Source organism: Myxocyprinus asiaticus, chromosome 29 (genome assembly GCF_019703515.2).
Source record: "Myxocyprinus asiaticus isolate MX2 ecotype Aquarium Trade chromosome 29, UBuf_Myxa_2, whole genome shotgun sequence".
NCBI classification, from domain to species: Eukaryota; Metazoa; Chordata; class Actinopteri; order Cypriniformes; family Catostomidae; genus Myxocyprinus; species Myxocyprinus asiaticus.
In genome coordinates, this window is record NC_059372.1 from 22,770,097 (window position 1) to 22,796,853 (window position 26,757).

At 36.1% G+C, this 26,757-nt stretch overlaps 2 protein-coding genes across 4 annotated transcripts in view; one reads left to right on the forward strand and one right to left on the reverse strand.

Annotated features, from left to right (window-relative positions):
• Window positions 1-15,538: 15,538 nt before the first annotated feature.
• Window positions 15,539-23,634, forward strand: LOC127419695 (RING finger protein 223). The gene is made up of 2 exons (XM_051661314.1): window positions 15,539-15,787; window positions 19,933-23,634. Exon 2 carries the CDS (start codon window positions 19,979-19,981, stop codon window positions 20,621-20,623), a length of 645 nt encoding a protein of 214 aa, XP_051517274.1. The 5' UTR covers window positions 15,539-15,787; window positions 19,933-19,978; the 3' UTR covers window positions 20,624-23,634.
• The window catches only part of ptpn11b (protein tyrosine phosphatase non-receptor type 11b), a 49,491-nt gene continuing 45,851 nt past the window's right edge, over window positions 23,118-26,757 (reverse strand). For all 3 annotated transcript variants that reach the window (XM_051661306.1, XM_051661309.1, XM_051661308.1), the window contains exon 16: window positions 23,118-25,658. The gene's annotated coding sequence lies outside the window, so the exon portion shown is untranslated. The remainder of the gene's footprint in view (window positions 25,659-26,757) is intronic.

Here is a 26,757-nt window from a genome sequence, read left to right on the forward strand (position 1 = left end):
TGTGTCCTGCTGAACTCATATTATTCTTGTTCAAAACAAATGCATGCAATTAGTCTCCAGTTAGTTTCATAACTTTTTGTGGGACAGGGGATTTTGGCCAGAGAAAAGTGACTTTGTAATACCACTTGCCACAGTGGCCAGTTAGCCAAAAAATTAATGTTAAGCCCTGATTATCAATAGATCCATTTCTCTTTATAAGTTGCATTCAGCATCCACTTGGCTCAAAAATCTGAGCGTGCATGTGCCTGTGCCTTAGTGTGAATGGGCATGATGCTTCTGGTAGGCTATCAACCTTATTTTCCAACACGGAGGTAAGCAAGCAGTTGCATTCCGGCAAGAGTGACAACGTTCTGTGGTCATTAGCTGCAGTGTAAATGACTGTAAGGATAATAATACTAGAATTAAGTGGTTTGGGCTTAAAAACAATCACACAACCACAGGATGTACAGAAGAAAAATATGCTAATGCAGGATCCTTTTATAACGACAGCATTTATAGTAAAAATGTTATTAGATCATTCACTTGTTGCTGTGCATTGTATTTAAGAGACGATAATCAAATCAGCTTCTTACTTTACCGAGAGCATGATGATGCATTATTTTCATGTCTCCGTGAAAACCTCCATTCTTTGCTCTTGCATAACCTCCAATGATGCCTTTATGTATTTCCAAAGGCGATATTTCATAAGCCATGCTAAATGCGAGATCTGCGTGTCTATTTACTACTATACATTGTAAAGAAAGAGAGAAATGCTGTCTTATAAGAAAGGAGAGAGTGTGTTTATTATTTTGCCAAGATGAAACGAGATGCAGTTTTGGTGCAATAAAAGTCGAAGCTTAGTCGAGCTGCCTTTTAACAGCTGCTTTCTCCTCTCTTTCTCCCTTTCTTTTTCCTGGTTGTTTAAAATTTGTTGTAGCTGTGACAGACGGAGTTGAGGACTGTCCGTTTCAGCGCCTGATCTCTAATTTATTGTTCCCACGGTCTAGCAGCCTGTGCAACAGTGTGCGATGAAACAATGGCAAAATGTGAAAAACTTTAAAACTATAGGTGCTCCGAACCAATGGGTTAAAGAAAATAAAAATTAATGATAATAATATGATGACATACACTACTGGTCAAAAGTTTTGAAACACTCATTCTTTATTATAATTCTTTTTTTTTTTTCTTTTTTTTTTTCACATTTTAGAATAACAGTAAAGTCATCAAAACTATGGAATAACATAAATGGAACTATGGGAATTATGTTGTGACTAAACAAAATCCAAAATAAATCAGAACTGTGTTATATTTTAGCATCTTCAAAGTAGTCACAATTTGCCTAGAATTTGCAGACATGTACTCTTGACATTTTCTCAACCAACTTCTTGAGGTATCACCCTGGGATGCTTTTTAAACAGTATTAAAGGTGTTCCCATCTATGTTGGGCACTTATTGGCTGCTTTTCTTTATTATTTGGTCCAAGTCATCAATTTAAAAAACTTTTTTTTTTTTTATTAAATTTTAGTTTTATAATGAAATAAATTAATATGTTGGCACAAATATATTTTTGTCTACAAAACTAATTTCAAACATTTAAGCATACGCCTTCAGATCAAAAGATTTTTAAGATCATGAGAAACATTTCAGTCAAGTGTTTCAAAACTTTTGACCGGTAGTGTATATTGCCAGCCTGCAAAATAAAGCAGCATAATTAAGAGTTTTTGTGTCGCTAAAATAGCTGGAAGTAGATTATACTGTATATACTTGTTCCACATTCAAAGCTGATAATGGCCACGCCCTAGTTACATTAAAAAAGTGGATATCAACTTGCACTGCCGATATGTTCAGTATAGGGCCTGGGAATTTCCAACAGACAACAATGGAAGTGGAAGGCAAAACTAACCACAGGTTGCGCTGAGCTTCTGCTTGATTCCCCGAATGACTCCTAATCAACCGACTCATTTCAGAGTGATTATTAGTGGACTGAGTTAACGAGGCCCATCAGCATCAGCACAACAGGACAGATGGTCCATAGGAGGACATCTCAATTATAGTATACACAAAGGTATACCCCAGATTACCACAAAATGCATATGATGTAGAACAGGTGTTTGTGCAGTCAAGGGAATGTTCTTCCTGATGTGAACGGTATTAAGCTGTGGTCCCACGTTACTTAAGGGAAGAGTTGCATCACCATTACAGATAAGTTTGGCCTCAACAGCTTTTTCTCACACACAAATTCATATTTCTTGTACATTCAACACCATGACATAAGAGGCACCCTGCACTGTGCATGGAAACAATAAGAGTGACATATCAGGGGAGACCAGTGAAAGATAAAATAAGCATCTGTAGTCAAACCCATAAGGACTTTTAGACAGTGAGAGTCATTGCATCAGTCTGTTTTGCACCATGGAAACAAGGCCACTCTAGTTCTAGCTCTATGAAGCAATGCACATGCACACACAAACAAGAGTGCTCACAAAGAACCAGCTCCCCTCTAATGATGCAGTATTTCATTACTATACTACATCACTTAACCATATTAAGTACCCAAATTAGATTTCACAGATATCATTATATATCTACTATTATTTTGTTGCTGTTGTTTTGTTTTAGCTTATAAATGCCCATTATGCACTGAATCCAGCTGAGGCTATGTTTTCTCAGGTTTGGAGTTGGCAGAATATTACTATGTTACTTTAGTATATCAGTCAGTCACAAATACAAAAATGGATTATGGACTGAGGCTACGTCTACATTAGTCCGGATACATTTGAAAATGGCGTTTTCGTTTCAAAACGCTCTCCGTCCACACTAGCGCTTTCAAGCGTTTTCCAAAAGTTGCTCATCCACACTGAAACGTCTGAAAACGCTTACGTCCCTGTACTGCGCATGAGTAAAACGTAAGACGCTTCAACATGTGTCATTTCCATCAGGCATTTATTTACTTTCCACCTCTTTGAAACGTCGCGGCAATGTACGGTCTGAAACGCAACTGTCCTCGCATTCCGCCGCTGAACAACTGCGAGTAAACATCCCGTCTCCTTTGTAGAAATGTAAGCTGAAGTATGTACAAACCGACATTAATCTTTAACAACGCAATCAAACTGGAGAGTAGCCAAAACAACTGCGATACAACGTTGTCCACCATCTTGTTTTGGATTGAATGGGTCACATGACTGTGTCATATGACTAAAAATGCATCATCGTTTTCGAAAGCATCCGTTTTCACAGTCCACACTACAACGCGAAAACAGCGTTTTCAAATGTATCCACTTTGGAGTGCGTTTTCAAAAAAACTCAGTTTTCGCGGACAAAAACGCCGTCTCAGTGTGGACGGAAGGCCAAAACCGAGAGAAAAAGATGCGTTTTCAAACGAAAATGTATTAGTGTGGACAAGGCCTGAGCCAATGGGTTCAGTGTCCCTGGGCCTCTATGGCTACGTTCACACTGCAGCCAACTGTGACCCAACTCTGATTTTCTGCTTAAATTAGATTTTTTTTTTTTTTTTTTTTGTAAGGTTGTTCACAAAACATTTTAATTGTAGCCCATATCAGACACTAGTCTGAACAGCCGACGCTTGTTAACTGACCCGCATGCGTATAACAAACCCAGACATGTCAGTTATTTTAATATGTATAATGAATTAACTTATTAAAATTGTTATTAGCAGGTTATTTTTTATTTTTTTATTTTTTTTACCAGATTAGGACACTTAAAGGTGCACTCAGTAATTTTTTCTTCTTTAAAAAAGTTTAATTGCTAAAGACATAAATTGTAATTTTGCAATATATGTAGGAAATCATGACCACTCACATTAAAATGAAGACTCCAGTCATATCAGTAACCTTATAAAGCTGTTTTATTCTACATGGAGACGGTCCGCACATGGGGGCTGCCATGTTAGAATCACATGACCAGCTGAATACTACTCATTTAATCTCAGTAATCATCCTGTTAGTTGACACTTTAACTCATTGATTAAAGTAATCTTGGCTGACTGTGAATACAAAATTTCTACAATGGCATCTGAAACTGAAAACTGTTGATTTTAAATGATGCTGCATCCAAGCCTCTAGGTGTCATTGCCCCTTTAATTATTATCCAATAAATTATCCGTAAGTGCTGAAAGACCAGATGGATAAAGTAATTTTAAATAAAGTAATTTGCAGTCGAATGGTGGAACTGAATTACCATTGAAGCTCAAGAATGTAATATTATGAGCGAGACATTATCAAATTGAAGAACATACAGTGCATTCAGTAAGCATTCAGACCCCTTCATTTTTTTTCACATTTTGTTGTTGCAGCCTTATGCTAAAATGCTTTAAATTATTTATTTTTGTTCACATCAATCTACACTCAATACCCCATATGACAAAGCAAAAATCAGATTTTTGCCTTTTTATTAAAAAGAAAAAACTGAAATATCACATTTTTCAGACATACACACATGAAATTTAGCTCAGGTGCATCCCATTTCTCTGGATCATCTTTGAGATGTTTCTACACTTTGATTGGAGTCCACCTATGGCAAATTCAATTGATTGGACATGATTTGGAAAGGCACACAGCTGTCTATATAAGGTCTCACAACTGAAAAATCATATCAGAGCAAAAACCAAGCCATGAGGTCAAAGGAACTGCCTACAGAGCTCAGAGACAAGATTGGGTCAAGGCACAGATCTGGGGTAGGCTACAAAAATTACTTAAATGGAAGAAGTTTGGAACAACCAGGACTCTTCCTAGAGCTGGCTGCCCTGCCAAACTGAGGAATCGGGGGAGAAGGGCCTTTGTAAGAGAGGTGACCAAGAACCCGATGGTCACTCTGGATGAGCTCCATAGATCATGTGTGGAGATGGGAGAAAGTTGAAGGACAGCCATCACTGCAACACTCCACTGATCTGGGCTTTATGGCAGAGTGGCCAGATGGAAGCCTCTCCTCAGTGCAAGACACATAAAAAAGCACCTATAGGACTCTCAGACTAGGAAACCAGGCACCGCTCATCACCTGCGCAATACCATCCCAACGGTGAAGCATGGTGGTGGTAGCATCATGCTGTGGGGGTGTTTTTCAGCAGCAGGGACTGGGGGACTGGTCAGAGTTGAAGGAAAGCTGAACACAGCAAAATACAGAGATATCCTTAATGAAAACCTGGTCCAGAGCGCTCAGGATCTCAGACTGGATGAAAGGTTCACCTTCCAACAGGAAAATGACCCCACAGCCAAGAGAACGCAAGAGGGATAACTCTGTGAATGTCCTTGTGTGGCCCAGCCAGAGCCCAGACTTGAACCCAATCAAACATCTCTGGAAATACCTGAAAATGGCTGTCCACTGACGGTCCCCATCCAACCTGACAAGAGCTTGATTGGATCTGCAGAGAAGAAGGCGGAAAATCCCCAAATCCAGGTGTGCTAAGCTTGTCACATCATACCCAAAAAGACTTGAGGCTGTAATTGCTGCCAAAGGTGCTTCAACTAAGTTGAAGTTGAGTTAAGGGTCTGAATACTTATGTCAATGTGATATTTCAGTTTTTTCTTTTTAATACATTTGCAGTTATCAAAAATCTGGTTTTTGCTTTGTCATTATGGGGTATGGAGTGTAGATTAATGTGAAAAAAATAAATAATTGAAAGCATTTTAGCATAAGGCTGCAACATAACAAAATGTGAAGAAAAAAAATGAAGCGGTCTGAATACTTTCTGAATGCACGTGTGTGTGTGTGTGTGTGTGTGTGTGTGTGTGTGTGTGTGTGTGTGTGTGGTAAGAGTTCTTATCCGTAATTATTTCAGATTTCCATTGACTTGCTTGCATTCGCATTTTGATACAGTTTGAGAAATGTGTTTTCTGCATGAGTGACATGAGCAAAGAGCCGTGTTGCATTGGCTAAATCTACCTCTGCATTTTTGAATGGGCATATTTTTCTATGTGTAATTCAAACGAATTGCTGAACCCAACTATTGAAGCCTATAATTTTATTTTCTTAAAAAGGAACTGAATGCATTAACTAGAAAAGATATGACTTGAAATTAAAGGTTTTAAACCATAACAGGCATATTACACAGTAAATCAAGCACACAAGTGATAAATGTTGAGTTAGGCTGATGTAAAAAATCACATTAAATCTAACCAACCTGGCCGTTCACACTGAAGGTTAAAAAAAAGAGATATGTATCTGATTTATTTCCACTTATGTTGGCTATGTTTACACTGCAGCTGAATGTGGCCCAAATCAGATTTTGTTTTTTTTTTACTTACATGTGACACAGATCTGTTTATTGGGTGACAGTGTGACCAGCCACAAGCTGTTTGAATCTGTCATTTTCAAATCTGATCTGGGCACCTTTAATATGTGGAAATATATCGGATGCGTATCTGCTTTCTTCCGATGTGCCTTCAGTGTAAACAGCCAGGTCAGGTTTAATGTTTTTTTTTGTTGTTGTTGTTTTTTTGTTTTTTCATATCAATAAATTTTAGGGTTTATGAAGCTATCTCATCGTGGCAATGAAGTTGTACAATTGGATATAACTTTACACAGAGATTTTATCACACTAAAATCATGAAAACATGCATATTGTTTACGTCTTGTGGCTGAGTATTTTAAGGTTTACGGATTGGCCCCATTCACTTCCATAGTAAGTGCCTCACTGAAACCCAGAAACTGGGATGAAGTCGAAATTCATTTTTGTGGTAATCAATATTATGCCAAAAATGCTGTCAATTGAGATGAACTTGTACTGAAACCAGAATATTCCTTTTATAAATCGACAATAAAATAAATGAGAAATGATATCTGGCCCCTCAGGCCTAACATTGATCTCTTTTACATTATATAACATACATTAAGTGTTTATATATAAGTGTTGAATGTAAATTCAACTTTATATCTTGTATTTGTGACTTAATATCTTACAATTGCAATTTCATATTTGCAATCTAATTTCACGTCTGTCACTCCTTTGAGTCTGGTGATACAAGACCTTGGCACCATAATCTGTGCTTTACATCATCATGAATCACAAGCAAAGCACATTTATAAACAATCCATTTTGAAACAATACTCTTAATGACTTACGACCAGTCAAACCACTTAGATTTTTATCTCTGGTCTCTTTTATCACAATATACTGCTGTAGGATGAGTGTTTGTTTATTTATTTAGGCTAACTTTAATGCTAAAAATTAGTGTGTGTTATTCCAACATTTGAATATTCGGGCCCACCTATATATTTGTATTTTTAACCACATTTTCTTGTTTTTGTTGCGCATAAACTTACATAAATGAGTGCTGGTACAGGCATGAGATGACATCCTGATTTACTGTACTGTACATGGACTCGAAGGTTTTCAGATGGCGAGTCAGAGAGGCGACATCACTTGTCTCATTATTCAACAACAGCGCCTCCCCCTGGAAACCAACGATATAACACATGTATCAAATGTCATCCAATCAGATTCATCAAGGCAGCTGCAGATACTGAGTTTTGGCAATTTAGTTCAAGCCAAGTCCACTTTCCTAAACACCTGTTTGTCACTATGCACTGCAAAAATGTCATGATCCAGAAGATCTTTACGTGTGATGTCTAAAGGTTGATTCTGAGGCAATTTTATCAAATTTATATATATATATATATATATATATATATATATATATATATATATATATATATATATATATATATTTTTTTTTTTTTTTAAATGTTCCAAATTTATGTAGCTAATGAGAATCCCTGAAATCATCACATACATTTTCAGACAAACTACTTATTTATCATTTTCAGTTTTGTTCAAGGTCATTTAATCGAAAGTATTTTAATAGCTGTCCAATAAGTGAAAGGATAGTATTTGGGCTAAAAAGCCCCCCTGTTGTAGGTGCTAAAGGCCCCTGTAAAACACATTGTTTTCTTAATTGAGGGGGAATCAATTTGTTATGAAAAATGTTCAAAGTAGGCTACCACTGACTGATCCAATCACAATAGAGATTCATTTGTTTATAAAATACTTTATATATGTTATAAAATGCCAAATGTGATTGAAATTAACAGGGAATTGTGCACTGTTTTCTGAAGTAGTTATTTTGAGTAAACATTATCTTACATTGTTACACAAAAAAAATCATCTTGCTGTCTCAAATTTATTTGCATTAGTTGACAAATTTTGCCCTATAACTATTGCCCAGATATCGACAACATATCACTATAACCCCCGTAGGGGCCTTTTACCCCAAGTGAAAACTGAATTTTATATATACATTCCATTATTATTTCTTTTTACACAAATTATGCTTCCCCACCAATTTTTTGTCTATCTTGATGCATTTTATGACCAGGAAAAAGCTAATTTTCTTTAAGGTGTCCCTTTAGTCCCATTGTACCCTATATATATATATATATATATATATATATATATATATATATATATATATATATATATATATATATATATATATATAGGCATATATTATTTAACTTTAAGATTAAGATTAAACGGTACCGCTGGTTGTAAACAATGCATAGGCCTACTGTAGTTTTTGTGGTTTTGTAAAAACTTTTAATAGCTGTAAAAATGTAAAATTATCAGTTCCCGGTGTTTTATTACAATTAACCGGTTACTAAACACAAAACGAAGATTTCTCGATGCGAGGACCTTTTTATGTTGTTTGAGATCAATCCACTTCAAGGAGACTATGCATTTTCCTATTTGTAAAAATACTCAATCCTCGACAGAGGGCGCCCTGTCTGTTTATACAGCATAATGAACGATCTGTTCATGAGACTTGTGTGGATGATGGATTTAAAGACGATTTGTTTATCGTTTACATGTCTGGTTTATGACACATTCTAGTTTGATTCGAAGTAAAATATTGACATGGCAGCAGGTGAGTGGACGTAAGCGATATTCAGGTAATTCAAGAAGCACTAGATTGTCAAGGGCTTAACAGTGATGAGTCGATTGACACTTGTGCTTAAACCGGTTCATCTTGTTTTAAAAAGCCTGACATCACATCAATGTAGCATCAACCACACTCAGAGCTCTAATGAAAACTGCATACGAAAGAATAAACAATAGTCTGTAAATATTGTTCTAGTGCTGGTGGTAGAGTCACTGCTTGAAAAGATAAACAATAGATTTGGATCCCATGATCAGAAATGAACATTTTTAAGCCAAACCGATTTTGTCCAAGAGCAATTACTCTGTGGTCTCAAGTGCTTTTCCTTAATTCTTCCTGACAACCAAAAACCTCCCTACCCTGCACCAATTAGACAAATATGACCTCACTGTTCACATAATAGCAAACACAGCCATTATAACTCTATTAGACCTCAGCATTTCTTAGAGCAGTTCTCGGTGGTCCCTAGCTCTATCCCTTGAATAAAGAAATAATTTATTCTATTAGAAGCAGATTTTACAAGCTTCCCATCCAAATGGTCATTGCCCAGCTGTAACCCATTATCTTTGTGCAGCAGCATTAACACTGGTTGTGAACAATGTCTGTGTATGTGTATAGCCCACCTCCCATGCAAGTTCCTGATGAGGGAAGAGCTGTTACTCTGTATACTGCCAATTTGTTTTGTGTGTGTTTTTTTTAATTTTTATTTTTTAATTTTTTTTAACCCAAAGCAGTAACAGAAATAATCCAGGACTTAATGATCTCAAAAATCTGCTAAAATCTCAACTTGAATGAAAGTGTCTTTAATATTAGGGACAGAGGATGTAATTTTTAAAAAAGCTTTAAAGGGATAGTTTACCCAAAAATGAAAATTCACTCATTATTTATTCACCATCATGCCATCCCAGATGTGTATGATGTTTTTTTTCTTTTGCTGAACTCAAACAAAGATTTTTAGAAGAGTATTTCAACAATGCAAGAGAATGGTGACCAGACCTTTCAAGCTCCAAAAAAATCACATAAAGGCAGCATAAAAGTCATCAATATGACTCCAGTGGTTAAACCTATGTCTTCAAAAGTGATATAATAGGTGTGGGTGAGAAACAGATCAATATTTAAGTCCTTTTTGACTATAAAACTCAAATCACTTTCTGAAGGTAAAAGTGGATATTTATAGTAAAAATGGATTGAAATTTGATCTGTTTCTCACCCAAAGTGATTGCACCGCTTTGAAAGACATATATTAAACCACTTGAGTCGTATGGATTACTTTAATGCTGCCTTTATATGATTTTTGGAGTTTGAAAGTTCTAGTCACCATTTACTTGCATTGTATGAACCTACAGAAAATGTATTCTTCTAAAAATCTTTGTTTGAGTTCAGCAGAAGAAAGAAAGTCATACACATCTGGGATGGCATGAGGGTGAGTAAATGATGAGAGAATTTCCATTTTTGGGTGAACTATTCCTTTAATATCGTCAAGTTTTTATCAGAGTAAACTCATTTATAGAACTTCAGAAGTGTCATGGGAACCTTTTATGAACGGTCATTGTTTAACTATGTTTATATATATATATATATATATATATATATATATATATATATATATATATATATATATATATATATATATATATTGGTGTGTTTATACTGTATAACTGAATCTATGCAAACATTGTGAAAGTCAGAAGTGTGGTCAAAAAGTTAGACCATTCCTCCAAAGAAAACAAATAAACTGCACTGCTGTTTTGATAAAATAATAATAAAAAATAATAATAAAAAGACTAAGATAAAGACAAATAAGTTTATATATTTATAATAGGGGTAATTATACTGTAATAGGGGAAACAATAACAGCATATGTCTATTACACCATTTACATTATTATTATTATTTTTTTTTCTTTTACAGTTTTACAGTTCATTTAGAAGACACTTTTATTCAAAGCGACGTACAAAAGAAGAACATAGCAAGCCATTTTTTCATACAAAATTGAACAATATGCAGTATCACACTGCCAAGTTCTTAGACTTACTGGAGTAGCTGCATTTACGTGCATAACACCAACTCTTTTGGATTTGAATTTTGACCTATAAAGAACGCTCTCACTTTGTTGTCTTCCATCTGAGCCAGAAATGAACATTGTAAATAACTTCCTCGTTTCAAACCGACAATCTGGAAGCAGGATGGGCAGGATGTTGCTTGCATTTGGTCTTTTACCTTTGCCCAAGACCAGTTTTGTGGTATTATTCTTACGTCGATGAATAGTTTTTAAAACTGTAGTTACTGTGAATGGGGAAATCTCATCAGATGTAGAAGTGTCAATTTGGACTGAATCATTTGTCAGAGAAGTTTTTATATTTAAAATGTAAAACTACTCTGTGGATTTTTATAAATGAATATCATGAAATGTAATTTATATATGTATTGCCTTATTTATTTATTTATTTATTTTTGTAAAAACCTAGCTTGTTTGAGTGCTTTAAAAAATATATATTTTTACATTTTATTCTGAACAACCATAAACAGACATTTGAAATTAACAGAGGCAAGTTTATGGCTTTATTGGCCACAAGATGCACTAGGTATAGGCCAAAGTGCATATGTTAAAACGTGACAACTTCCAGTTAAGTATGCCATAAATATTTGACTTTGACCGTAACATGTTTTTATGAAGGGGTTTAGATGACACTCAATATTTTTTTTTTATATATATATATTTATTTATTTTTGTTCGAGTGTTTGTTTGTTTCATGTTGTAAGAATAATATGTTTTGTTTTTCAGATAAAGTGCCACTTGCTGTAATCCAGATAATCAATAAAATCAAGCTAGGCTATAAAAAAGTCACACCAACACTCAGTGAGTGAGGCATTTTATGTAGATGTAAATGCTCCTTACCATTGTTCCTCCCTGTCCTCTGCTGTCAGGGTATCAAGGGCATCTTAACAGACATCTTAGTTGACATCCATAATTATGTGGAGTTTCCTTGTAAGTGGGGGTGGGGTAACAGCCGTTGGTTCCATTGTTCCTGATATGAATCAGGTAAGAAACTTGAAGTTTCAGTATGGACAAATGTAGCAAATACAGTGGCCCCAAAACGCCATTGCATTATAAAACAAAATATCAAGTAGCATTTATTTTAAATGAAGATAGCACATGCACACCTTTTTTGAAGGAAGATAACACATGCACACTTTTTAAGCAGCACATTTCACAAAAGAGTTGCTAAAAAGAGGTTTATATTGTAAAATAATAATAATAAAAATATGTTGACACTTTTAAATGCAGTACAATTTTAGTTGAAAATTTCTGAAATTAATGTGAGGAACTAAACCTAATTAGCTTCATGCATCACTAAAAATCACCTTGAGACCAGTTACAGTAGTTAAAAATATTTGAATAGCGAAAATGGCTTAGAAAAGTTCTAGCATCATTTCTATGCAGATGCCACTTGCTTTGATATATATTTTTTTAATGCTAATGTATTCATACATTGTAAGTGTGACATAAGTGTCCCAAGGGGTCCAAATACTTTTTGGAGCCATTGAACATAAAAGGTGTTACCACATGCCCCAAGTGCAACTGTCCCCTGCAGGTTGAATTTTGCACTCTCACACTTCTGTGACTTGGAAGCTGCCAAGGTACAGTAAACATGCTCTAGGCATCCTATTCACATGCATAACAGCCAACTCTTTGACTTTCCCAACAGTGCATGCTAAGCAACAGGAAAGGTGCTACTGCAATCTCTAAATACACATCCTGTGTTCTCTGTGTGGTTATCCTATAACATTTCTTGATCAGTGCGCCACAAGACAATTTAGAACCTATTTAGAGGACAGAAGAACTTTACTTAAATCCCTTAATATGTGTGATTATAATCAATTTCTGTCAGAGAAGGATTTTTATACTTCAAGTGATTCTGTAAGAAGAAAAGATGGCTAAGTAGTTTGGAGGGGGAGAGAGAGTGGAACACAAAAGGACATGTTAGGCAGAATGTGTTATAAACTGTTTATGAAACATATTACAAATGTTTTTGCTAGGGTCAGAAGTGCCTTTATTTAGTCACATTAGTTTTTCACAGGTAAGTGGGCAAGCATTGTTGTGTGATCATGCGAGACCTTCAGAGCAATATCGGCCATACATTTTTCAAATTCCTGTGGAATGAGATGCAGAATGACATGAAATTGGAGCACTTGATATTGTCTGCTGGAAGAGTTTGGATTAGGCTATATTAGATTAACAGATTACTATCAGTTTGGCTCACTCTAAGTACTTTGTTGCTGTTATCTGTTTACATCCTGAACAGGTTGATTCTATCTTAAAGAGATAGTTTACCCCAAAATGAAAATGCTGTAATTATTTACTCGCACTCTTCCATGGAACAAAAAAATAGATGTTAGGCAGAATGTTAGCCTCAGTCACCATTTACTTTTATTGTATGTAAAAAAAAAAAGAAGCCTTCAAAATGAGTGACTGTGGCTAATATTCTGCCTAAAATCTCCTTTTGTGCTCCACAGAAGAAAGTCACTGGGATGACATGATTGTGAATAAATTATTTTTTTAATGAATTTTCATGGGATTTTGAGTGAACAATCCCTTTAAAAGATGAAGAGCTAAACAGTACTTCATGTCTAGCCCTTATTCAGAGTAGCGCCATATTCGATTTTACACGTGAATGAAAATGAGGCTGTGAGGGATAGAAGTCTCTTCACCTGACAGTGGCTTCAAAATACACCTTTGAGGTATGACTGTGTGCCATTTATGTTGTAGAACAAAATGTGAAAATCTCGTTGAGTAATGCTAACCACAGACCTAATTTTACTCTCAAATCATAAACGGCTATTCTAATGCTAATGCAAATTCTCTTCAGGGTTTTTGGACTACAAACTAAATCTCTATTAAATTGACTGGGTTTTTCTTAAACTCTCTTTTTCTAACTAAAGATAATTGTGTAAAATATTCAACTAAACATAACCTTGCCATCTATTTCTCCAAGATAATCATGGTTTCTCACTGCACAAGTAGTGTTAAGGCAGATATGACTGCCATATTTGTGCTTGAACTATATAAGTTAACCATATCAGAGCAGCAGCCTTACAGTAGGTATTGCAGGTAATCCCATTTTATTGTCATAAAACACCAGAAGTAAACAGATCTCTTTATCAATGCTTTATCATTTTTTTTGCAGTCTCTTCCTTATATCAGTGTTGCCTAAACCTGAGTGACAAATCTCATGTCATCTATAAATCTAAAGTGATACCTCAGTCCTTCTCTGTTATCTAATTCCTACCAGTTACAAACTGCTGAGGAAGAACTAAATATAGAAAACAATGAGAAAAAATATGTTCTCATAAGATAAAAACATAGCTTACTAAGGAGTCTATATTAATGATAATAATTAACAATGTATGATTTGCGTTTCATACGTGCACTCAAAAACAAACTCTTTGGCTGAAATTGATTCAATCGCTGACAGTGGTTCCATGTGTTTGAAATAAGTTTTCTTAACTTAAAATTACCATATAATCTAAACACAAACATTTTGTGTAGAAAGAATCTAGCTGAATTGGGTAAATCCAACAAAATTAGATGTGTCAATGTAACTCAAATAAATCTCTTTTATTTCTTTATGTAATAGGCCTAACTTGTGAAAGTGAATGTTGGCATGCCAAATACATGCTGGTTAGAAGCACTACAGAGAGTGTAGTTTAGTAACTATGTTATGGTTAGCACAGCATTTGCTCAACGAAGCGAGCAATCAGTTTCATGTGAGACATCTACCTGTCCTCATCGTTAGTGCAAGCTCTACTCTTCACCATAATGGTGGATTCTACACTCAAAAAAAAAAAAAAAATTAAATTAAATAAATAATATATATATATATATATAATATATATATATATATATATATATATATATATATATATATATATATATATATATATATATATAAACTACCTGGAAATAGTAAGATTTAAACAAATGGTTTACATTCAGTTTATTTAAATATGCTTAAAGTTGCCAAATATTAAATGACTTCAATTAATGCCAAAGCAAATACAGCTGCTTTGCCATTTACCAAACTGTATTGTTTTAACATATGAATTTTGTATACAAAAAAAAAAAAAAAAAAATTGTAAGTTCATATTCCTCATTAAGTTTTATTAAATAATTCACTTTTAATCTGAATTCATAATATATACATTATTTAAAGGTTATTCAGTTCAATTTGATGCAAATTTGTCAAACAGTGCAAAACATGCATAAATCTTAAAAATTGGCAGAAATATTTTTAGAGGGTAAGCATGCCATACCAAGAGAGTTACAGGTGTCAACTTTTGATTGTGATTTCGACCATGGCATTCTCACATGTGAAGCTAAATCACTTATTGTAAGTCACTTTAGATTAGAGTTTCTGCCTTAAATGTTACATGTTAAATAAGTTTTTGTGAATATGAAGGAAGTGGCATTCTAGGAAATGACTATAAAAGACAGAACGACAGAGAAAGGAGGAGGATGGTCAGAGATAAAGAGAACTGAAAAGTTATACTCTGAATATCCTCCTCTCTTTCATCCCAGCCCTACACCTTCCCCCTTCTCTGGCACTCCCTCAAGGCTGTGTTATTGTTTCTGCCTATCAGTGTCATTTCCATAGCAAGTGCTGAAAGAGAGCTGACAAACTGAGTCAGGTGAGAGTGGATACGAGACACAGAGAAGGAGCACACTGCAAGCAAACCACAGCCCACCTGTGCTGTGCTTTTAACAGACTCCTGAAAGGGAGGACATAACATTACCAAGAGGATTGCTGACAGGCTCACAGCTGATGATGCATTTATAGAGACAAAGTGATGAGAAGATACAAGAGGGATTGTTAGAAGAGGGATACACTAAACTAGAGCTCAAGTTATCAGAACAGGTAAGAACATGTGTATTGCTTGTGTAGCACATGTTGCAGCACTTCAGGTAATTGAGCGGCTCAACTAAACTGAAGAAAAACTGCATGGGTTACTGAGCACCCAAAGGGAAGTTTCCATGAACTGCCTATTGTTAGGGTGATTATAATCTTGCTCAAGATGAATGGATTATGATGAGGCTAAATACTTTTGGACAGTTTTAAAAACTTTCAAAGTGACATCAAAATTTGCTAGAGGTAAAAGCTTTTCTTTAAGTTTTTTAAGCTGAAGTGTGTAATTTTTTCGATTTTAAAACGCTTGCTCCTATCCCATCTTAATATGCAGAGAAAACAACTATAAGCAGTTTGAAAGCTGATTTTCCTGAAAAGTGATAACACTGGCTCTATCAAAACATAGCTTTGTTTGTTTGAGCATCCCAACCAGACCAACACAGCTAAATTGGCTGAACAAATGGCATGAGTTTGGAGAGAAATTATCTATTTTTCTGGTCAATGGAAGACAAGGAGAGTATTCAGGAAACCTGTTGGAAGGGAATGATTATTTTTGCACAAAAATTGCACACTTCAGATTTAAAGGATTTTGGATGATTCAATATAAGTTTCCAGGATGCATTTATAAGTTTATTATTTACCGGTACTCAAACTGCAAGGTACTCAAAAGTGCAACTCCTTAAAGGGATATTTCACCCAAAAATGAAAATTCTCACATTCTTTAATCACCCTCATGACATCCAAGATGTGTATGACTTTCTTCTGCTGAACACAAACAAATATTTTAAAAGAATATCTCAGCTCTGTTGGTCCTCACAATGCAAGTGAATAGTGGCCAGAATTTTGAAGGTCAAAAAGCATATAAAGGCAGAGTAAAAGTCATTCATATGACTTAAGAAGTGATATGATTGTGTCGGTAAGAAACAGATAAATATTTAAGTCTTTTTTTTACTATCAATCTCCACTTTCATTTTCACTTTCACATTCTTCTTTTGTTTTTGGTGATTTGCATTATTCATGAATATCGCCACCTACTGAGCAGGGAGGAGAATTTACAGTAAAAAAGGGCTCAAATATCTGTTTTTCACCCACACCTGTCATATTGGTTCTAATGATATAGATTTAACCATTGGAATCGTATAGATTACTTTTATGCTGCCTTTATGCTTTTTGGAGCTTCATGTTGGTATGTTTGTACCCATTCACTTGCATTGTGAGGACCTACAGAGCTGAGATATTCTTCTAAAAATCTTCATTTGTGTTCAGCAGAAGAAAGAAAGTCATGCACATCTGGGATGGCATGAGTGTGAGTCAATGATGAGAGAATTTTCATTTTTGTATGAACTCTCCCTTTAAGCATTCAAACAATGTTCTCTGAGTTCTGATAAAACATTACAGTATTAGCTCATAAAGTTAACTAATAGCAGTTTTGTCCTTAGGTTTCAACCCATAATATCAGGTCAGTGGAGCAACTTTCAAAACCTACCTTTTCCTCCCTAATAGCCGTGTTATCAAACAGAGTGTCTACAGATATGAGAGGGTCATGTGAAAGTTCAGGCACCAGGGCCCACTGCACATGGAGAAGGAGAATTAGGTCAAGAACTTTTTCAACCCTTAGTCCGTTTTGCCTCTGGAATAACAGGCATTCTTAAGTTAATGAATAACAAAGAACTGGTGCACTAATGGTGGTCAAATAGTTATTCGTTGAGGCGTAGATTGAGAGGGCAGATATAGAAAGGACTCGGCTGCAGGTGCTCTCAAGGCCACAGCTCTTAGTCTAGGGGTCTTACACAGTGCTGAGAGACTGGCTGCCTGGACACCAGCCCGTTCTCCGGGAATGCCAAAGCCAGACCAATATAATGGGGAACAAACAGGAGCATTGTGCAGTGCAGGGATGGAGAGAGAAACACACACACACAGGACTGCCCTGCAGGGCTGTGTGAACAGGCCAGCTGCTCCCAACCAAACCCCTGCCTGGACCTGTACAAGCACAAAACCACTTAAAAGAGAGCACAGAGCAAACACAGTCAGATTGGATCAGATGCAGATATTATTTAGCAGAAAATGGACTCTGAAGTTGCTACTTTGTTGTTTGACACAGAGGTTGACTGATACACATTTTTAAATGGCTGATGCTGTTACCGATAATCTACAGATATTTACAATTGAATTATAGCAATTTTTTTTATTAATTTTTTTTAATTTACATAATATTTGCTCAAAGTTCACAAAACATTTGTACACTATCTATTGACTAAGGTGTTGGTAGATTTTGGAAATGACATAAGGGAGAATTAATGTTTCAGTTAGAGTATATTGGCCAAAAATGGCCGTATATTTGCCTGGCCAAGCTTTTCGGTCTATCACAATTGTTACATTTACATTAATGTATTTGGCAGACACTTTAATGCAAAGTGACTTGCAGTGAATACAATCTTTACATTTTATCAGTACATGCGTTCCCTGGGAATTTAACCCATAAACTTGGTGTTGCTAGTGCCATGCTCTACCAGTTGAGCCACAGAAAAAGTAGTTTGTTGTTAAAGTCCTTGTTGATAAAATTCTCCACGTCTTTGAATGCCAGGACCAGTGGAGCGATGACTTTTAGATTGCCTTAGTGCGGTGAAAGTGTTTGTGAAGGACAGTGGTGCAGAATCAAGGACAACAAAGCAGTCTGTGTCTTACCAACATTGCAAGCATGAGTGTTCCACGTGGTCTTGACCTTTACTGAAACTACTGTATGCTTTAAAGCAAGGTAGCACTGGGTGGTCAAAATGTAATCCTACTTGTTACAAAGAATGGGACTGATCTCATTTTAAAATTTACTTTGTAGAATCATTAAATGGCCCAAATGTTAAGTGGCTCAAAGTCTGTTAAATCAGTTAAATAGGACATAAAGTCAGACAATGGCATTATGTTGACTTGAAAACCTGTCTTTTTGTTCGGGCTTGTTCTGTGTACTGTTCTGTGTATGTTTACACAGTCATGTCCATACAAAATGTGTTCTCAGTGTTGTCAACATACAAATGATCATACATCACCCGGCGGTAAATGTTTACTTCATATACAAAGATGTATATTAAACTGTGCTCTAATTTTGCTTTGCCTAAACACTTGCCTACAGCAATCTGGGTAGTTGACATAAATGTTTTTTCAGCATCCAGATTTTAGATTAAATTTACTGTATGTATATTTAAAAAAATAGTTATAATATATATTATAAGTTTAACCTAAAATCTTGATGCTTGAAGATCACTTTTTGGTCCCACTTTATAATAGGTGTCTTTAACTTCTATGTACTAACATTAAAATACATACAATATAATTCACTTATTGTGTAACTACATGTTGTTCTGCAAAATTCTTACAAGATTCACCTTTGCTTCTATTGAGGTTGAGGTACGGGTAGGTTTAGGGTTAGGGTTTAGATTAGGGTTTAGGGTAAGAGTTGTGTTAGGGTTAGGTTTAGGATTAGGGGTAAATTTAACAGTGTAACTACAGATGTAATTATATGCAGGTGCTTTAAATGTAAGTACAATGCAAAAGCACATTTGCACATAAGAAGTACATTGTGTCAAATGCTTTAATACACAGTAGTTAAAGACACCTAATATAAAGTGGGTCCCACTTTTTTAATGATTTTCATTACTTTCATTTAATATGTCAAAAAACTGCAGTCATAATAATGATAAAATAATTGTATACTGTATGTATATATGTACAAAATGTAAAAAATGTTTTGGTATTCTGAAACACAACTTTAAAATAATTGTTCATCCAAAAATGAAAATTTTGTCATCATTTACTCACTTTCATGTCATTCCAAATCTGTTTGGCTTTATTTATTCTGTGAAATACAATATAAGATCATTCAATTATAATTGAATCCAGTCCTGCTGGCTGAACTGGCAATGGCAGTAGACAGTGACTCACTTTTAGTCCTTCAAGGACTACTTTTATAACACTTTGGTGTTATAAGCACCACAAAGTGTTGTAAAAGTAGTCCTTGAAGGCATACAATCACTATGTATGATCAACAGACCAACATTTTGTTTCTCTCAAATCATAGATAAACAGGTAAATAGCATGTATCATGACCAAACATCATGACATCAGATCGCATACCTTTTAAGATGCTTTTGTCTTTCTTATTCTAGTGCATCTGATAGATGAAGTGACTGGGAGGGGCCAAATTCCTGCAAGATGGAGCCAAGTCCTGCTGTGTGGTACACCCAGGTGGTCCTTGATGCAGACCTGGAAAGGGCAAGCTCACATCCTGAATGTTCCATCTGCTTCAACACCTACGACAATGTCTTCAAAACACCAAAACAGCTGGATTGCACCCACACCTTCTGCCTCGAGTGCCTTTCCCGGATCATGACCACCTCCATGGACCCCCAAAACTCTAAAATCTCTTGCCCCTTCTGCCGCCACCCCACAACCATCCCAAAAAAGGGGCCCCCAGCTCTGACCACCAGCCAGGAGGTGCTGTGTCGTCTGCCCGTCCACCAACAGCAGGAAGAGCCTGTATGGTTGGATGGGGAGAGGCTGTGCTACCAACGACCAATAGACATGCCAGGCATGCCAGCCTTCTGTATCTGCATCGACATTGGGGCCAATGGACATGGTGCTGTTTCTTCTACCCAGACTCGACCACGACTTAGGTTGCTTGATCGGCTGATGGACTGGAAACGGTTGACGCTCTTCATTGTCCTCATGGTGCTGCTCATGGTGATCATTCTGTGGCCCCTGCAGTGCATCGTCACAACTGGCACCATGCGTTGTGCACCGCAGCACCCAAGGCCACATTCTACCACAGCATCTTACACGTCGATACCAAAAGTTTAAGATACACACATATGTACTAGAATCCTACAAAACCGAGACTCAATACATATCCATCATGGACAAAGTGAAATAAAACAGATCTACTTTGCTGTTGGACTTTCAAAGACAAAAAATAGCAAAGATCTTTGTGTCAGTTTACAGCCATAATGCCTTGTGAAGCTTGTTGGGTGCTAAGGGAGATATAGGGAGCAAAATAACTGGGGTAAAGGATAGCTAACTGCATGGCCTTATTACAAAGGACAGAGAAGACTTCTTGTATGTATTCCAAGAATTATTTGTGGAGCATACAAAGATATGATCCAGTGACTCAAATAGCAACTACTAATATGGATTAACATTCTAGTAACCAACATTTGCAACTTGAAGTAAATGGTGTCATGTACATCAATAAGGAACAAAATAGTGTTTATCCTACAGTACATTTGAGTCATTCTATCACTGCGAAAGTGTCAAAGTCAATAGCTGACTGCACTGATTAAAATATCGCTTTTTACAGGAATGTTCCAGGTAAATTGAGTTTAATCAGCAGCATCTGTGGCATAATGTTGATTACCACAAATAATTATTTCAACGCTCTTTGTAAAATACACATTATTTCAAAAGTATAGCCACAAGGTGTAAACATTATACATACTAACATGATTTTAGTGTGATAAAATTGCTTACTAACATTATCTTTGCAAAGTTACATCCAGTTCCGGGATTACAGGTTATTGGATCTAACTTTAAACAGATAAGGTAAATAAGCGATTTTAACACACTGAAATGATGTTAGCATGTATAAAGTTTATGTTTTGTGGCTAGACTTTTGAAACAATGTGTATGTTAGTATCTATGGACTGGCCCAATTTACTTTCACTGTAAGTGCAATGCACAGTATCCTAACCAGACGCAATGATGTGACATGCGTTTAAAGGTATCTTTTCCATGTTAAACAGAGTTTTTGTCCTAACCAGCCGCGATAGTTACACGCGAAGAGTGACAGGCATGGACCCTTTTCACATATCCTGCTTGGAGAGTGGAAGTAGATGCATAGCAGGGTAAACTTGAATGGCGGTGAATGGGAGAACACAGTAAATTTAATTTTTGCTTACCCATTTGCTCCAACAGCAAAAGAAAAAAAATCAACGATTACGCTTTCACAGCTTTGCAAAAGAAGATAAAAATATACAGCGCTAGATAACAGCAGTAAGAAGAGAGAAATAGGCCAAATTTTCTGTCACTTCCTCAGCAGCTGTGTTAAAAGTTTAATCGCAGCTGTGGTAACTCATTTTTTAAAACTTATTCCAGGGTAATATAAGACAAAGTACAATGTTATACATTTTAAATACTTTTTAAATTGGAAATATAAAAAAGTTTGCTACATTTACGTTGTTTCTCTCTACTTCCCTGTCACGTGGAGATCGGCGAAATAACAACAGGAGTGCCGCATGAACATAAACAATGGTAACAGACTGAATTTGGACACGTTTTGGACAGCTTTGCACTGTGTATGTAGAAAGCATATACTCATAGGCAGCTTCAGTGAGAAAATGAGTTGCGTTCAATAAACAGACTGTTCGTCTGTGATTGCTCTGATTTCTGCATTTTATTGTCAATTCTCCTCTTTTTAGTGTATAAATATTGCAGTGTCGTCGTGTTGCATCTAGTGTGGACAGACAGATTGCTCATCTCTGGAATCTTATCATGAATCTAGGACAATGTGTAACTGCAATTTTTGCAAGTAAAACATATGCAAGTAAAACAACTGCAGTAAAAACATTATAGTAATCAACATTATGCCACAAATGCTGTCAATTAAGCTTAACTTGTATTGAACCTGGACAGTTTCTTTAAAAAAAGGTTTGCTAGATCCCATTCACCTACATTTGTAAAGGCGATGTATTACATTTTGGTAACAGTTTATTGACAGAGTAATCCAAAGAAAACAGAACATTTTGTACTTTTGAAAAACTGTATATATTGCACTTAATTGTATTGCATTCTGAATTTTGTATTTTGTATACAAAAAATAAACTATTGCTGCAAAAAGCACAAGGAAGTTGTAAAGTTTAATGAATGAATGTCATGGAATTTAATTTTTTAAATTTCTATTGGTGCAATCTCAATAATTCCAGCCGACAAAAGCAGGGAAAAGCATACAGGTTAATGCTGCCCTAATTGAACACTTCCTCCTCCCGTGGACGGTTAAGAGTACACACCTCAGAATAACTGCCTGAAACCTGAACCCCCACCTCCTATGGCGGGCTCTATGAACACGCTCACACCCACGTAAACTGATCCATCTAGCCTGAATGGCTATGTCAAATCATTGGATGAATTATTTGCTTCCTACTTCCAGGGTGTTTTTTGAGGAAAATATAATTAAAGTTGTTAATCTTTAACCTAAAATGTTAAATGGTTACACAGAGGAGGAAATTATATCTTTTCCATATTTGAAGTACGTCTAATGCTTGTTTGCAACAAGGTGAACGGAGTCAAAGACAACGTTAGGTGAAATTTCCCAGTGTATGCTTTATTATTCAATATCTAATCTTTTATCATCATTAGAGACGTATATCAGCTGTATTTGCCAGGGCAGAAGGCATTTTAGGCTGAACCGGTGCAAGAGGGAACACAGTCTTTACCACACGAGGACAGTCAGCACAACATTATTCAGATCAAACCTGATCACCACCAGAAAAATAAAATAAAATGAGATTAAAAAAGACCCACTAACATAGTATTCAAGTAAATGTAAAGAGCAGACTTTAAAATTGTGATTAAGCAAGCAGATACTCTAGCTTCATAAGCAACATCATTAATAATAATAATAGTTAAAGCATTTTGAAATAATATGCTAAATTTAGCTGTGAATATTTCCATCTATGTATTAACAAACAACTGAAATGTACAATTTACACCGAATCATTAATTGAGCAAAAACAAGAAAACAACGGATATATAAATGCAAAATACCACATTAATAGCAAACACCAAAGACAAAAAAAAAAAAAAAAAGTCAAATATTTCTAAACATAGAACATTCTAACAGCCGTATACACAACCTCGCAGCAGAGATACAAAATAAATTTCAAGTACTGAACTCTACATATCTCACACTCAAAATATTGACCCCTTACTCTTTTTCACAGAGGCAAAGTGAAAAATAAAACAAAATAAAACAGGAAGATCAGACAAACATCTTCCAAGCGTTCAAGGATAATACACTCACATGAATTCATAAATCACAGATTAAAATTAATTCAGTCTTCAGTCAAAGGTCAGCACATTCATATGTTCCTTCCACTGTAACAGTATTCTTAAACAGCTTAAAACAGATTTAACATGTATTATTATGTGATTATCATAAGCAGTGATAAAACCTTGCTTTTACACTTCCCAGGTGATCTATCAAACATTAAAACTTCTCCAAACATCTTGTCCTTCCAACTTAGTAAAACCATCCACTGACAAACAGACCCAGTCCACCCTCGAACCACATTCCACAACTCTTCTGCTCATGGCATCACAAAACCTGTCATGTGAACACTACTGCCACTTTCACAGTCAGACGCTGTGATTTATCAGACACATCATGCCCTGATTTATCTTAGCCAACACACATGTCCAGCTGAACTCATCTGCCAGGACCTATGACATCTGGTGACATCACCAGAGATGTTGATGCAAACCAATAATAGCCACATCTGAAATTAATCTTTTAAATTACTTTTTTTCACCCCCCTACACAAATCTATTCTTTAATCTTGGCCAAGGGCCATCTGGCTTGCCCATATTTAGCTAAAGTCTCCAGCGGAGGCTGTTCACGTCAATGGTTTGGCCGACATCCTGACATACACCCCCTTGCAGATGTTTAGTAATACCACGTTTTTCATTTACATTTTAATTCAAAGGCCTCCCCAGTGCAATCACAACCTGCAATTTCATAAATCTATTTATAAATTCATTATGCAAATATATCCTTTTTATAACTCGAAAAAGACTGGAAATTTTGGAATAACCCAATAAATTCTGCTTTACAAACATACCTGCATAATAGCTAGATTTCATAATCACATTCACAATTATCACAACAAAAGATATAACTTTCTAAAAGGAATCCTAGATGCAAATAAAATTAGTATTAACATAAAAAACTAACACACAAAAAAATTATAATCCCAAAACTCTAATACTGAAGGCTTCCCTGACGATTTTAGGAACAAAAAGCCTAAAACGTAGCCTAGTGGGAAGAACCAGACACAGTAGCACTTGATTTCCCTCCGAATTTTCATTAGCTTGGAGGTAACACTCAACAAAACAGCATCAAAGCAGAAGCTTTCACAGACATGATGTGCATGCTGCTAATTGGCACATACTGTGTGAATCCTACAACACTGTACCAAATCAGTCCATTTAAAACACCTGCTTACTAGGTATCCAATTCACTGGTCGTACATTGAGCAAACACTCAGAGCAACCATCACTCCAGGTTACTCCAGGGGTGATTCTTGAGGGGCTGGCACAGGTGGTGTAGTTCTGTTCTTCTTACATCACCAAGCCACGAGCATCACTCAACACAGTGCTAATGATTGTTGCTCATGAGATACTGAAAGATCTAGCAAAGGTCTTTGGTTACAGTAGACGACATCCAGTAGACAAAGAAACAGCCATAGAGCGCATGGAAAGAGCGTAGCTTCATCCAATTTACGTCACTGAGTGTAAATATTCATATTTAATATATTTCACACCTATACGAACAAACATGTAGCTTAGTGCAGAGTTGAGGATTATTAGACTACAACGGGGGGAGAGAAAGCACCAAGTCACATTTTGGGCTGCAGATCAGGCACTTGGTGTTGGAGTGTGAGCTTCTCAGACAGTCAGTCAGGCTGAGAGGGGAGGCAGGAGAATAAGAGAGGAGCTGTTGAGATCTCGGTGGAATCTCCAGCTTGAAGCCAGGCATAGTTGGCCTCAGCGTACAGTAGGTGCTGCCAATCCCCTTCAGAGTCACTCCATGGTCAGGTGCTTTGACAAATCACCTCTGTTAGAACTGCAAAGCAAAGAACAAGAACAAGACAATTCAGAATTGATTTGTACTGGAATTACTGTCATTTTGCCAGTGCCCAAATTAGATCCATTAGTTCAAACAGTGTAGTCAACATCTGCATTGGTTGCTATAGAAAAGACGTAGGCTTCAGCTTGATGCCAAGTGTGATTCTTCTACTAAAGCTGAGAGTAGCAAGCTGGCAATGGAAATGTTGCCTCTGCTAATGTGTGCAACCATTCGACCTGATGGTGGTAAAGAGCCTTGTATTATCAATACAAGTATTCATCTGTGGAAGCGACATAGGGGTTTGGGCTTTAAAGAAGTTGTTATTTAAAACAGCATATATTTAGATAGTAAACAAGGACAACTGCCAACTTTAAAAACATGAGTAGTTGTGCAAATTCTTTGAAGTGTGGTGTTGTTTTCAAGGCTATTTTTGACTGCCATAATGTAAGATTATAATTCTACAGCTTTGTATTACTGAAAGGCTGCTTGAGGGATCTGACAAAGACACAACTTCCACCCCCCATCTGTTCCTCACTTTCTTTTACTCACCTCGGGGCAGGTATGTGTATGTAAACATGAGCGCACATTTTCCAAACAAAGCCTTCAACAGTATAAAGATGGAAATGCACTAAAGCACCAATTCAAGTAATATTAAATGTTTCCCAAAGTCTAATTGGGAGGTTGACTAATTGAAAAAACTAGTCTTAGGTTGCGTATTCATTGCAATGGGCATTAAATCTCTTAAACTCTCATCTCCACAATATTAATCACCCGGCAGACTAAGGCTATTCACTGATTCGTATCAGGGCATTAACGCCAGCGTCAAGCGCCACTTTGAACTCCACATGAAAAGTGCTGCAGACAATGTCTCATTCTTCATTTTCGTGATAGTTAAGACTTGAAATGCTTCTGTGGTAATTAAATTGTGCCTTCCAGAGGCTGCAAAGTACTTGATTCCTGTCACAAGTTCCATCTGCGCTTGTTTTGTACAACAAATAGCATTAAGAGTTTCTTTCTCCATCACTTTATTACTGACACTGAATCACTGCTGTGTGTGTTTGTTGTGTGTGCACCAGTGTAATAACTTCGTGTGGAC

Excerpts from the sequence above, each read along its gene's own strand:
- LOC127419695 (XM_051661314.1), top strand. The coding sequence starts at position 19,979 with ATGGAGCCAAGTCCTGCTGTGTGGTACACCCAGGTGGTCCTTGATGCA.